This window comes from Ochotona princeps, chromosome X, assembly GCF_030435755.1.
Source record: "Ochotona princeps isolate mOchPri1 chromosome X, mOchPri1.hap1, whole genome shotgun sequence".
In the NCBI taxonomy this organism is placed as follows: Eukaryota; Metazoa; Chordata; class Mammalia; order Lagomorpha; family Ochotonidae; genus Ochotona; species Ochotona princeps.
Window position 1 is genome coordinate 28,291,731 of NC_080865.1, and position 14,603 is coordinate 28,306,333.

A 14,603-nucleotide genomic window follows, 5' to 3' on the forward strand; every position below is an offset into this window, starting at 1 on the left:
AGTGGTTATTCTAGCACTTAAAAGACACATTTATACCCAATCTAAATTCACATTCAAATATTACCATACTGCTTGACATGCAGTAAAGTTACATTAAAAGACACATGAGGGTACTGCAAAATTTTCATGAAAAATAAAATTAAAAGATAAGTTTATTTTGTTGCAAAAAAATGAAATCCATGCCTATGAGAGGTCTTCAGAAAGACCAGGGGAAGTGCATATTATTAAAAAATTTGCATGGATTTCAGATTTTCTATGTGAAAATAAATGTTACCTTTTAATTCCATCTTTCATTTTTAAAAACATTTGAAAGACAAAGAGAGGAAAAAAGATTTTCCCATTCACTGGTTCACTCTCCAAATGCCTACAAAAGCACAACTGGGTCATACTGAAGCTGCAAGCATGGCAGGCTGCAGGAACCGCACTATTTGAGCCATGGTCTGTTACTTTCCAAAGTGTGCTTTAGCAGGAAGCTAGATCAACAGCAGAGGGCTTTATCCCAGGCAGTCTATATGAAATGTGGGCATCCCAAGTGGTAGCATAAGCAGCTGCACTACAATGTTTGCCCATTTCTGTGAACTCTTCAAAGTACCCTCATATTCCCATTTTCTTCCTCATATCCTTTGTTATATGGCTGATATTCTCTTCATTTACTTACAGGTTACAATTCAATCCATTGTAAATATTGTTTTAAATAATCTTTTAGATAAATTTATTTGCCTTCATTTAGCCTTTCTTTAATACTCTTTAGGTAGATCTGAGTTTCTAACATGTAAGGTTAGAACATGTAAGATTTTCCTTTCTCTAATTTCTTTCAAGATTTTCTGAATTGTGGTTTTCTCAAGTTTGAATATGATATATAAGGTTGATTTTCTGAGTACTTAACTTTCTGTCTGCTTTTTAAGGTACCTGGGTTTGTGTTTTGTATCATTAATTTTTGGGAAATTTTTGGCCATTTACATTTCAGTTACATCTTGTACTTCATTTTCACTTTTCCTTCTAATATTATAATTATATGTAGATTACACCTTTTGAAAGTGCCCCACAATTCTTGGGTATTCTGTGTAAGGCAGTGTTTTTCTTCACTCTTTTTTTTTTTTTAAACTGTTTCAGTTTGTCAAGTTTCTGTTGCCCTATATAGTGTCACTGATTGTTCCCTTGGTGTGTTAAATCTACTGATGAGTTCATTGAATCCAGTCTTCATTTCTGTGACAGTGTTTTTGTCTCTAGTGTTTCCTTTTCATTCAATCTGAGGGTTTCCATCTCTCTGCTTATATATTCCATTAAAGACCTTAACGTACTAATTACTGTTACTTTGGATTATTTGATAATTCTAACATCTGTGACATATCTGAATCTTGTTTCAATGCTTTTTTTTTTGTCTCTGCAGACTGATTTCTTGGCATGTTTTGCAATTTACAAAGATAGACTTGTGTCCGTTAACATGAACTAAGGTAAGTAGGCCTTTGCAGTGAAGATTTATGCTATTCTAGGAGTTGGGATGTATTTCATATTTGTTGTAGCTATAGGTACTAGAAACTTTGCATTTCTGTTGTCCTTTTTAAATTTTTTTTTGTCTCGTATAGTATACTGGGGCTTTATGATGTGGAAGTAAAGTGTGATGCTATATATCGTCCTATGAAGTCTGAATCTTTTAGGGAACTTGTGCCTTGGGTCTGTGACTTTCACACCTTTTTTTTCCACTGACACAGTTTATGCATCCTGTCTACTCCCTTTCCTCAGCGAAATTTCCCAAATCTATTTTCTTGAATTCCTGGTCTATTGACTTCCCCATTTAGGTAAAGAAGGAAGGCTGATGGAGGTTGTAATCAGGAGGAACCTAAGATACAGTTTATAATTGTGTTCTGGAAAGTATAGCCTTCTGGAAAATATGCCTTTCTAATGGGGAACTCTGGGTGAATTTTGCAATGACAGTATACTGATCCTATTTTATGGGTAAAGGAATAGAATGTCCCCCAAAATGGTTAAACAACTTGGTCAAGTGCATACTAATAGTGTACAGCTTCAAATGTTGGGTTCTGGAGCAGAGCTCATTCCACAAACGCAAAACTGGTACTAACTGAACTTCAGTTGCAGCCCTGCTTCACTCCTCTCTAATGGCACTAATGGCAAACAGGAGTTGAGACTCTGTATCAGCTTCCAGGGATGTCCCTGGGAACACATCACCTTTGAACCCTTTTCCAGATAGATATCACCTCTTAGCCTTGCTTGTCTATTTTTGTATCATTCAATTTTAGCAAGAAGTATGGCAAGTCCATTTTCCCAGAATGCGCCATCCTTCATATCAGATTACTTTGGATATTTGATCAAACCCCTCATCTCCCAACATCCCCAAGGTGATACATGATCACTCTGGCTTGCCTTCAGCAAGACCCCTATAAGGTCAGTTTAGCCAGATGGTTCTGCTTAATAATTTTCCATCCTCTGACCCTACCCCTTGGTTTAAATTCTCACTTTTTCTTGTATTCAGAGTTGAGCCTGATCTCTCTCCCTTACCACAATGCTGTACTGCAGTAGTTCCTATACCCATTTCAATGGTTCCCTTTGGAGAAAGTCCACTTGATGATTTCTTTCATAAGTGTTATGAATAATTCTTTTTTAACATGGCCATAGAGTTAGGGCCCTGTGTCAACAACAGCATGGAGCTCCTATTTGTGCTTGCTGTACTTTTTGTTTGCTTAAGAACTTTGCAGAAAGATAAAGCGCAGATGACTCTGTAAGGGATCTTGTGTAGAAAGTAAAGCCTTGGCAATAAGTATGTGGTGATGGTAGCAACAACATCCACAGTGTGTGTGTGTGTGTAAGTGTGTGCTCATGGCACTTATCTCCCTCCATTTCAGTGTGTTCTTTCCTCTATTCAGCCTCTCTAACCTGGTACCTGGACTCAAGCCCCTTTGTTCAATATGCTGTCCTGGCACTGCAAACTTCACACATTCAGATTTATGTATTATCCTTTGTACAACAGCTTTAACAGAGTCATTCAGCGTTAAATGCTGAACAAATAAATTCTGCACCCTGCTCCATCTATTGGACAAATTCTGCAGGGAAGAACTATATTTTTGGAGTTAGTCCTGGCAGGTAGTTACTAGGATGATTTTACAGCAATATTCTCAAAGTGTGCTTCCTGGAGCAGGAGGCACAGCATCACCTTGGGAAACTGTTGGAAGTGAAAGTGCCTGGGCTCCCCCCACCCACCCAGGCCTGCTGATGCAGAAGCCTCAGGGATTGGGGGGGGCAATCTGTGTTTAGACATGTCCTCCAGGGGCTTTCTGCTCAAGTTAGGAAGCAAACTTGGCCTTTGAGGCAATTCAGTAGCACTCAGTCAGGGTATACAAAGTTTCACAAGATTCCTCAGAAACACTAATCCACTACCCTCCTGCAAGCATGATGCCCAAGCAGCAGTGTCAGCACTCCTGGGAGCTTGTTCCAAGTGCACCATCTTTGGCCTGTTACCACAGACTTGTGACATCAGAATCTACATGGTCCTAGAAGTTCCCAGGAAATTCAGAAGCATGTTAAAAAAAACTTGAGACACATTCTGTAATCTGCATGAAAAGGACTATTTTTACTTGTTTCAATGGGGGAACCCATCACTATTAATGAGAATAATCTTTATCAGGTACTTGACAAAATCCTTTCATTCTAGTACAAGAGTTGGGGGTACAACTTTTATACTTGAATCTACCTACCAAATTTACATTTCTCAATTCCTTTTTTGGAAGGTGCTATTTTTGTATTTAAATAACTTTTTAAATTGTAAACCTGCTTCCTGCTTATCTTATTGCATTGCTAGTTTTATGTAGGTATTAATTTTATTGCTGCTCACTGTTTTTGGTTTCATATTATTTAGCTCTGCTCTTTCTCCTAAATGGCTGTATTATCCATGACTAATTGCTTACAACTTTACTACATGTAAACTGATTTTTACTCTTCTGGAAAAAATATTAAGCTTTATTAAACAACAATAAAAGTTAGTTTATTTTAAAAAAAAGCTTGAGACATGCTGGCACCCCCTACTTAGATGGAAGAGATTAGGCATCGAGCACAAAGCAGGCTGAGAAATCTTTAGTGGTTTTGAATTAGATATGAAATAATTATCTATTTATTCTAGATCCCTGTAAAAAGAATGTTTGAAAAGGGGTTGGGGGAGGAGTGCATTGACCAAAATGCCCAGTCAGCAAAATGATACAACATGGTGGTTCCCACTGGACTTACAATGGTCAGTTTGCTTGATTTTCCTGAGCTCTGACAATTCTAACAACACTTTTCCCTTTGAAGTATTTGTAGATCTACTTATGTGGGCAAGATTGCCCAAAGAAACAGTGTGCTCATATAGATTAAGTGGGAGAGGAGAATTCTGAACTCTTTGCTAAACTGTTGGAGAATTCCTTTTCTCTTGGTGCTCTAATAGTGACCGCAACCTTGAAACCAGAGTCCACAACCTCGTAGAGCTTTTACTTCCAAAGGCACTGCCTTTGGGCAGAAAGGAAAGTTTTTCTTTGTGTGCACAGCCCGGTCAAGCACGAATAAGCTGCTCTGAGCCTAAGATGCCACCTTCATGGGCGGGACCACAGTGTGCCCATCCCAATCTGCTGCTCTGGCTGCCTAAGAACTTTTTGCAGCAGAGGAGCTGCAGGCTCAGCAGTAGGATGAATCCAATCATCTGTAATGACTCATTAAAGACCAGCAAATTGCCAATCTGAGTATTGAGAATGTAGATTGAGCACCCATTATTGCCAGTTGGATCAAAGGTCCAAAAAATGCTTACATGTGTATTTACTCAACAGGCAATAATGGCTCTGAAAGAGCTGGCACGTGCGGGGAAATTCCAGTCATTTTCAAAACAAATAGTGGTAATGATGACATACCTTACAGAAGGCTCACTCAGATCTTCTGGCATTTATTTCAGACATAGTTCCTGTCCTTGTAGAGTCCAAGATCTTGTGCAAGAGAAACTATTACATGGCAATAAGACTAAGTATTTAATGGTCTACAGCTAAGCATTAAAGAATGTGGACATGAATGAAAGCCACATAGATTTAGAGGAAAGATAGCATGAATCTGAGAAAGCCTCATAAAGTAGGGAGCTGGAGTTGGATTTTAAAGGAAGGAACAAGAAAAGGCATTTCTAGGGAGCATAACAACAAAAGCAGGTGTGCATACCTAGGGGCTATGAGTTGGAAGCCTGCAAACTTCTGCCTTTATAAATAAAAGAGTAGCTAGATGTGTGCTACTCAAATGTGTCTAAAACCACATGCCCTGTGGATGTCTAGACCGTGTCTGGAATTATCTTTGCAAGCTTCCTGTGATTCTAATTAAATTCAGACTCAACTAAATGCTGGGATCTTTCTTGACTAAGCTTCCTGAAGAAATGGTCACAGTCATCTTGTGGAGTAGAAGGGATGGGTATCTTTGAAGAGCCAAGGCCCCACAACTCTGGTGGCTTGAAAGACCCTTAAGGAAGATGCTCTCAGGGCCCCACATCATCTCAGCTCACACTCACCCCTATATGCCAAGATTACTTACTGCAAATACCTATAGTGCTCAGTGTGAAGCTTTTAAAGTAAAAGGGAGGAGGGACCAGTGCAGTGGCATCCTCTGCCTGCAGCTCCAGCATTGCATATGGACACCAGTTCGCGTCCCGGCCGTTGAACTTCTGATTCAGCTCCTTGCTGATGACCTGGGAAAGTAGTAGAGAATGGCTCAGGTCCCCGGGCCCTGAACCCATCTGGGAGATCCAGAAAGAAGCTCCTGGCTTCAGTTCAGCTCAGCTCTGGACATTGTAGTCATTTGGGGAGTGTACCGTTAGATGAAAGTGCTCTCTCTGTGTCTCTCATGCTCTCTCCTGTAAAACCTGCCTTTTAAATAAAAATATTTTTAAAGGCCGCCTGTGTAGACAAATACAGCATATGGACATGCCACCAATGTAATGCCCTCATGTGCAGCCTGATCAACCAGTTGCCATTGTTGAAGAAATACCCAGCTTTTTCAATTGCTGTTAGGGTTTCTGACACCTGTTTTATAGTATCTCCCAGAGCTCCCTAGTGAGATTGAGTCCTTGTTGCCCACAGCAGACACTTATCTGATGATCTTGATTGGTTTCTACCTCTACTTACATTCCCCACTGCCTCATCAACATTTTCTGGTAGCACTTCCCAAGACAATTGTTAACTGCTTGCTCTCAAACAAATCCTCATCTGAACTGGAACACATACATGAAACCAAAAGTAGAAGACCTAACAATCGGGAGCTTTGAAAAATTACAATAATGATATTCTCAAGAGAAATTCTTAGACAGCAAGATGATAAAAATGGCTTCTCTATTTCGTCATTGCCTCCTTTTGTTCAAAACACTAATTCTGAAGTTGAAGGCGCAACATAACATGACATATTACTCAGGGCTTCCCATATGAAATAACAACTAATTTTGATTTCCTTTTTTCCTTGTCTTTTAAAGGTTAGAGATTACTCACCTCCCCTGCTGGTCATTAAATCAGTCTGGCAGGATTCCTTGGTAGTTCTTTGGCCTTCCGGGTATGTGGCGGAGACACAGGCGGTACTGCAGACAGGCCTGCTTGCTGTGATGTGCTACTAAGCAGGTGACTTCAAAGGTCTGCTTTATGCCGATCTCAGGGATCATTTGAGGCTCACACTGATCCCCCCAAATCAGGTACCAGATGGCACATCCCACAGAGTCAAAGTTGATCAGCTCACATTTTCCTAAATCCTATGCAAAAGGAGGCTGCAACCTCTCCTGTACAAAACTACTCGCTTTGCTAGCCTACTTCTCCTTATCTTACTTATTCTAAGAAATGTTTAATTCTTCTGTGAGGCGTGTAGGACCAAGTGAATCTAGAGAGAATTGGCTTTTGTGTTCATTTCCTTTCCTAACTCTAACGTGGCATTAAAAAGTTGTGCTTGCTCTCGTAGTGTGGATTTATATTTAAATTTCAGTTTCAGATTGCAGTTTTACCATGGTTTGTCTCACACATTTACTTGCATGGGAAAAGGAAAAGACTGCTACCTAAATCTAAATAAGACAAGTGAGGTGGCCATTAGGGCTGCCAGTTACACAAATGAAATGTCTTTAAAGGTCAGTGACCCTGGAATGAAGTTGTGCTTGGGTATGCCTCCCATGAAATGAAAGGAGAATGAAAAATTACCTCAGCCTCCTTAATTTTCTCCTAGTGCAATGAAATTTAAAAGGCAATCAGTCTGGCAATTGGCTAAAAAGGCAATTGGCTAGTCCAGTAAGTGCACAAGGGTTGCCCTTTCCAGCCAGGACTCAATATTTTTTCTGAGTATTTGCCACTTGGGTAACTCAAAAAAAGAGACTGGATTGCTGAAGGCATCATTGCACCTGTCATCAGACAAAGCCCCCAGAGATGCTAAGAGCAGATTCTAGAATAAGCTTCTGCAGAGATGAGCTTTCAGGTGGCTTTCAAACCCAAGATTCTTGGATTTCTTGTTCCTTGGATGCAAGTTCTTCTTTTGACATTTTATGTTCAGCAAAACAGGGAAGATGGTATAGACAACAAAGTGCTGCCTCTTGCCTTTTCAACGGGTCACTGCTCACAGTGGGGTCTTACAACACTGTCAGAAGAAGCCTGACCTAAGTAGGCAACTGTTACAGATTGAGGCTTAGGCATGCTGCTAATGGGCACCCTAGTAACCAACAAATCTCAAAGGTGATGGCAGTTTAAGGGTTTTGCCATTCAAGCAGTTAGACTGCGTTCAGTTTCTTGGGTTCCTCTTCAGTGGGTGGAATTGAGACTACAGGGGACAGAGCTAGGGCAGACAGCATGGAAACTGCATGTTGGAAAAAAAAATTACACTGGAAACTCTGGTCTCTGTTCTATTGCCCAAGAGCACATCAGCTCAGATATCATATTTGTTCCTGAAGTTCTATAAGATTTTTGGATATGCATTTCTCTTTGACACATTTTTTTTCCATTTTCCATTCTCATTATACAAACTCAGTATACTCAGTATACAAATGGTGTCACTATCGACATTTGGGTCCAGATAATTCTTTGTTGTGAGGGCTGTTCAGTGGATTATAGGATATTTAGCAGCATTCTCAGCCTCTATTTATTAGGTGCTACTAGCAAACCCCCACCTCTGCAATCAGGCATTGCAGAATGGCCTCGGGGAGACAGAGTCACTCCAGGTTGAGAGCTACTGCCTTCTAAATGATTTTAACATTATTTCCTGCCTAAAATTATTCCAGTAATACAATTTTAGAATTCAACCTGGGTTATTTTTATGTATTTCAGGCTTTGGGAGCCACACAAACATCTGCTGTACCATCTCCTTTGTGCTTGTTTTGCTTACAATCTTTTTTAAAAAGTGGAAACTCGGTGTAAGAAAAACAAATAGACTTGAATTTGTCAATCCTTAGATTGTAGAAGAAGAAATTATGGCAACTCCCATAAAGGTTTGAAAGTATTGAGACAATATTTGGAGCAACTGAGATCTTGATCCAGCTACCTGGTCTTCCTGACCCTGAGCTAGCAGTTATGCTATCCTTCTTGTAGAACCTAAATTAAATAACTCCAACTTAAATTCTATTAATCTTGTTTCTAACTTAATTGCATTGAATATATTTAAACATAAAAGGTTTTAATAAAACAAACCCAATATTTGAACAAAATGCAATTCCCTAGTACATGGGAGAATGTCTGCTTATTGAGGATGTGTCCTTCCCTAGATTTGAAATAAAATATCCCGTGAGATCCCTCTGAAGAAAAGGACATTGTTATATTGGAAATGTCCCTCCAAATTGCAACATGGAAGGGAGGAAAAGTGGTATCTTGGGAAAAGAGATACCAAGAAACTGCCTATAAATTTTAAAATGTTATTTTCAAACTATTTATTGCGTGGGTATTATCTTCCAGGGACTAGCTGATGCTTTAGAGCTCAATCCACCTGGATTCTGACCATGCCTAGCACCCAGACAGGAAACAGTTTTGCTCAATCATTGAGACTTTTATTCTAGGAATATTCTTTCTATACTTGTATATTGCTAATTGTTTATCTTTAGGAATTTTCAGGTTTATTTGAGTGGTGGGGGAAGTGGAGTTTTATCGATATCAGACATAATCAGTTAAAAACAAGTCCTTACTATCCAGTTACCACTGTTAGAATGATAGTATGAGATGAAATATAAGTCATTAGTCAGATGGAGTTTGTTTTTTTCTTAAAGATTAATCCATTTTTTTTTAATTGGAAAAGCAGATCTACATAGAGAAGGAGATGCAGATACAAAGATATTCCATCTGCTGGTTCACTCTCCAAGTGGCCGCTATGGCCAGAGATGAGCTGATCTGAAGCTAGGAGCCAGAAGTTGCTTCCGAGTCTCCCACACGGGTGCAGGGTCCCAATGCTTTGGGCCGTCCTCTACTGCTTTCCTAGGCCACAATCAGGGAGTTGGATGGGAAGTGGAGCTGCTGGGATTAGAACTGGTATCCAGATGGGATCCTGGTGTGTGCAAGGAGAGGATTTTATCCACTGAGCCACTGAGCTGAGCCTAGTCAAATTTAGTTTACTTGGGTAACAAAAATGTGTATTTTAAAACATTTCAAATATTTTATCATATGGAAGGCAGTACACTGAAGTGAAAAGAGCACTGGGCTTAGTGATCAAAATCTGGATCTTGATCTTCTGTGGACATGTCTGTTAGTGTCTAAGGAGTAGTTTTCAAATATGTAAAATGGGATAACAACATTCCATTTCCCAATTTATGGTATTTACACATATTGTATGTTTATAACCTATAAAGTGCTGTAAATGTGGCATTATTACTGCAAGGATGGTCTAAACTAATTATTTCTTCTCTAGGTGTAATTCTGGAATAACTAAGTATTGGTCATAATGTGGTTCAATTATCTATGTTTCCTTTTTGATATTTCATTTAGTTGACAACAAAAAAATTTATACATCTTATGATGCACTACTTTGAAATTTGATCAAATGAGCATCACAGATTTTCTGTAAAATAAATACTTTTGAAGATAAGTACGTAAAGTGGCTCACAAATCAATGGGCGAGCCCTTCTCAGCACCATCAGGTTCTGGAACCTTTTACCCCAAGTTACATCTTTTCCCTGTAGCCCTCATTGCTAGGGCCACTCACTCCTTCATGGTTTGGGATCAGAGTCTGTGCTGCCATGCTAGATTATGGTAGTCATGCAATTTAAACAAATTTTAGAATACTGTTCCCAACCAAATGAGTGTGATTTGCAAATGTAGATTTCTTTTTCTATGATACTCTCAAATACATTATTTTTTAAAAGGGTGACATGGCTTTTCAATTTTTTTTGTTATCACACCCTTCCAGTCTATTTTTGGTAGTGTTCCAAGAAGGATATTCTTGATTGAATAGGTACAACTCCAAAGCATTATGAGGAGAGAAACATAATGCATTGAAGCAGCACCATCCACAAGCTTGCTACCTGCTTCCTCCAGTTTGGTGGTAGGCCCTCCACGAGCCTCCAACCCTGCTTCTACTCTGCCCACTTTACTTGAAATGTGATGCGTGCAAACGGGCGAGGGCTGTTCTGTGATGTGTGCCGTCTTAATTGGTGGCACTATCCTGGATCTCAGCAACAGAGTAGCAGAATAACATTAGTAATGGCAGTAACAGTGACTGGTGCACTCTTAATACCTTTTGTAAGGGATAAGTCATCATGTCTCTAAATGGAGAAAAAGAAATAAGCACTCACTCCCACACTTAACATTACCATGACTACTGAAGGGCCATTTCCCTGTCTCCCGGCTCCATACCTACCAAAAATAAGGGTTGGATGAAGAAAGAAACAGGGAATATGTGATTTTAAATCTGAGGCCATTCCCTGGGTTTCAAAAATCAGGGCTTTTATAAGCTGTATGAAGTCATGCGACCAGAGAGCTGTCAGCTAGAAATGAGTTCTGATCACTAGTCAGCTTGGTTTTGATTTTACCCACACCTCCAACATGAGAACTATCCCATTTTTTAAAACAATCCACTTGACTCAACCATTGTCCTTTAAAGTCAACCTTTAGATGTGGAGCTTTTTTCTTACCAGTTCTAGCCTTCTCTTATAATAATCAGTTTCTGTGCTAAACTGATCAGAATCAAATCAGGGAGAAAGAATCCAGTTGAAAAGAGATCCAATGTGCCTGTTGATGTTTCATTAACCTTGAGACTGAGTGTGACTGTTGACTGCCCATCAAGTGATGGCTTGGTAGGGGAGAAAAAGCTGAGGGAAACATTGCCTTGGAAATAAATAAAAAGAGCAACCTCTCTTGGTAAATCATCTGTCACAAATAGGGCGTTTCCAGCCATTCTAACTAACTGATAGTTCCCATAAGATTGTGATGAATGCATGTTTTCTGCGGAAGGCACTGGAAGCGATATTAGCTGTGTGTCAAAATATGTACATTGGAATATTGAGAAAAATACTGACGTTGGAAGTACAATCATGACAAAAAAGACATTTCAGGGTTAGCATGGATACAGTTGTGCAATGTGTGGATGAATATATGTGTGACATTTGTGTGCCATTAACAGTATCCACAAGCCAGTCAGTGTGGAAAAGTCCTAATTCCACTGAGTCTCCAGGCAGATTCCCCTGGTTACTAATGTTGCTGGTTGATAATGTGTCAACAATGGAAGGGAAATTAGCTAAGATCAAGTGTAATAGAAGGAAATTAGCTTGTCTCCAGGGATAAGCTGTTACTCATGGAGAAGAGTCATCCAGGTTTATTGGCAGACTCTCCTTAAGACAGGTAAACTAGAGATCGCACAGGAGTCTAGTGCCCCATCTGGACCAAAGACCCACACAAAACCAACAGCCCTTATCTCTGTGCACCTGGATCCCAGCAGGACCTGCTTCCCCTTGGCCCTCCCCAGTGGAGAACCACATGTAAACAAGCTCCACATTCCCACTGGGGATGCAGATGGAACATTCTCACTAGTTTTTGCTTTTCCCTCTTGAGGTCTCCACTATTGCCCCTGTAGTCCTCACTCCTCTGCTTTTCTTAGGAACTTCTCAAACTTATCACAATTAACCTCACTTTTCCTATCAAATTCCCACCTCCTGCTGATGGCACAAACGGTTTCTGAGAGTGTCACTGGAGCCAGGTGTCTGTTCTCACTCTTGTGGCTCTGCCTCTCACTCCCAAGCTCCAATGCACCTAAATCAAAGTAGATGGCTTGCTTCCCTCTTTTCCCAAGGAAGTTTTTACATTTCTCAGGGAGGAGCTACTGTGAAGGAGGAAAGAACTGTAAATTTCAAACATCATTTCCTACCCTAAAAGGTAGAGATGGCTATCTGGTTCTGGGGAAGACCGCAGCAGAACAGCCGGGACCTCTCCAGGCACCCTGCTCATTTCTGAGTGCTCGGAAGGCAGTTTCCTTGCTATCCCGCCTCCCATTTTTCTGCCCCCACAACCGTTCTCCAAATGGGAGGGGGCACAGGAAGGAACAAAAAACCCCCACAAAATAACAACAACAACAACAACAACAACAACAACAAAACAGGACGGGGAGAGGTGTCTCAGAATGTCTCCCAAGTACTGTATTTTATTCTCAAGTAGCAAGACTTTCTAAAATGTCTTGTCTGTTTCTGCTCCTTCCTTGGCCCAGTTACCCCAAGGCTGCCCCACCCCCAAGCCCACTGCGACCAAAACAAGCGCACTGACCACAGCACCGCGGCCGCCGCCGCCCCAACTGTTGCAGCAGCTGCGGGGTGGTGGCGGAGGCAGCGCGGGCAGTGCCAGGCTGGGACCCGGACGCTCCTTGCTCAGGAGCTTGGGAGGCTCGTGGTGGCCGCCCAGGGGCACGCAGTGCAGGGGAGCCCTTGCGGCAGTCGCCTGGGATAGGACAGGCGGCGCTCTTAGCCGGGACCCTCGCACTCAGGCAGCCTGGCTGTGGCAGGGGCACGAGTGGAGCTACCCGCCCCCGCCCCCCTCTCACCTTTAAGATCAGGTCTGTGTGATGCTGGTCCAGCATGTTGGCTTTCTGGAAGGAGGTGACGATGACCCGGCCGTAACGCCCGGGAGTCTGCAGGTCCGAATAGAGTCGGTGCTTGGAGCGGTTGACAGGGAAGAGGCTGTTGACGAGGTTGCGCTCGATCTTGGCCAGGCTGTGCTGGGGCGCCAGCAGGTGCTCCACGCTTTCTTCGACCTGGTAGCGGCTGAAGCTTGCGCCGAGCAGGATGGAGATGAGCACTGGCGCCGAGGCGAAGAAGACCGGGTGACTAGCAATGAAGTGGCCGAGCCGGGAGAAACACGTCCTCAAGCCCCTGTGCAGAACCTGCCGCAGCATCCTAGAGCAGAGCGGGCGCGGGAGGAGGGCGAGGCGCACGCTCGGCGCGGGCTCGGGCGGCGGCGGCGGCGGCGGCGGCGGTGGTGGTGGCGCCCGCGGTGGCGGCGACGGCGGCGGCGGCGGCGAAGGCGAGACCCTGAGCTCTCCCGAAGCCGGGGCACCACCATCGGGGAGTCCCGCGCCTCGCTTCGGGAGGGTCCCCTCGGGATGGAGACACGCCCTCCTGCCCGCAGCCGCGCCCGCCTGGAGAGCCCCCCAGCTTGGCGGCCTCCGCGCCGCCTCTACCCCGCCCTAGCCCGTGCGCCCTCCCTCCCCCTCCCCGCCGCCTCCCGGCCCGGGGGTCTTCTCGCGGCGCTGCCGCGTCCCTTCTCAGCGCGGGCGGGGCCACGGGCCGCCCCCACGGCGCGTCATGACCCCACTCACCCGACCCCCAAGGCCAACGACCGGGTGGCGCGGGGAGCGGCGGCGCTATCGCCCGGGGACTCTGCGCGCCAGCCTAGGAACACGAGGACGGAGAATTCCAGGCTACACCCAGTACCCCCCCTTCCCCGCGCTCCCCTCCCCCGGCCTGGCCCGCGCCGCTCGCCCTCCTCTCCTCTGCCCTCCTTGGGGAGACCCAGAGATAAATAAAGAAATCGCCCCGATTTTCCAAAGAAAAAGTAAAGAGTTCCAGCGGGGCGGGCGGCGAGGGACCGGGGTGGTGTGGCGTTGGGCAGAGGTGCTCCGAGCCGAGTATCCCCAGAGGCGGAAAGGAGCCCGCTGAAGACTGCGTGCGCCCCGGCGCTCGCCAGGCTCAGGTGGTGGCGCGCAGTGGCTGCTGCCGAGAGGGGGGTGGGGAGCAAAGACGCTCGAACGTGGAAATCACGCCTCCTCTCTCAAGTATGAGCCATTTAAGATAGCCCCAACACTGCAGCTTCAGCGGGACCGCGGGGTTGGGGGTGCGCCAGGAGCACTGCCATCCAAAATGTGCCGGTGGAGAATTGTTCTCTCGCGCCCAAATGCGAGCTCCTTCGAGTGGCTTAGTGCTGGGCAGTTTTGCCCCGCGTCCCCCAACCTTCTCACAAGTCCCCCAGTAATAAAAGTGCTGATAATTGACGGACACTTGGTGGAACCAGCAGTAGCCAAGGCTCCTGGGCTCCCGACTCTCCGCCCAGCGTCCTCCTCCTCCACCTCCTCTTCTTCCTCCTCCTCTCTCTCTGTCGTCACTGGCAGGTCTGGGGGACCTGGTGCTGCGGGGCTGACGCGGGCGCCCCTGCGGGCGCAGAATTTTTGAG

The 14,603-nt window shown here is 44.0% G+C and overlaps 1 protein-coding gene across 1 annotated transcript in view; it reads right to left on the reverse strand.

The window, feature by feature from the left end:
- Positions 1 to 13,846, reverse strand: part of PTCHD1 (patched domain containing 1) — a 53,412-nt gene extending 39,566 nt beyond the window's left edge. The window contains exon 1 of the mRNA XM_004587815.3: positions 12,979 to 13,846. Within this exon, the coding sequence (XP_004587872.2) occupies positions 12,979 to 13,329 (351 nt within the window). The 5' untranslated portion in view covers positions 13,330 to 13,846. The remainder of the gene's footprint in view (positions 1 to 12,978) is intronic.
- Between the last annotated feature and the right edge of the window lie 757 nt (positions 13,847 to 14,603).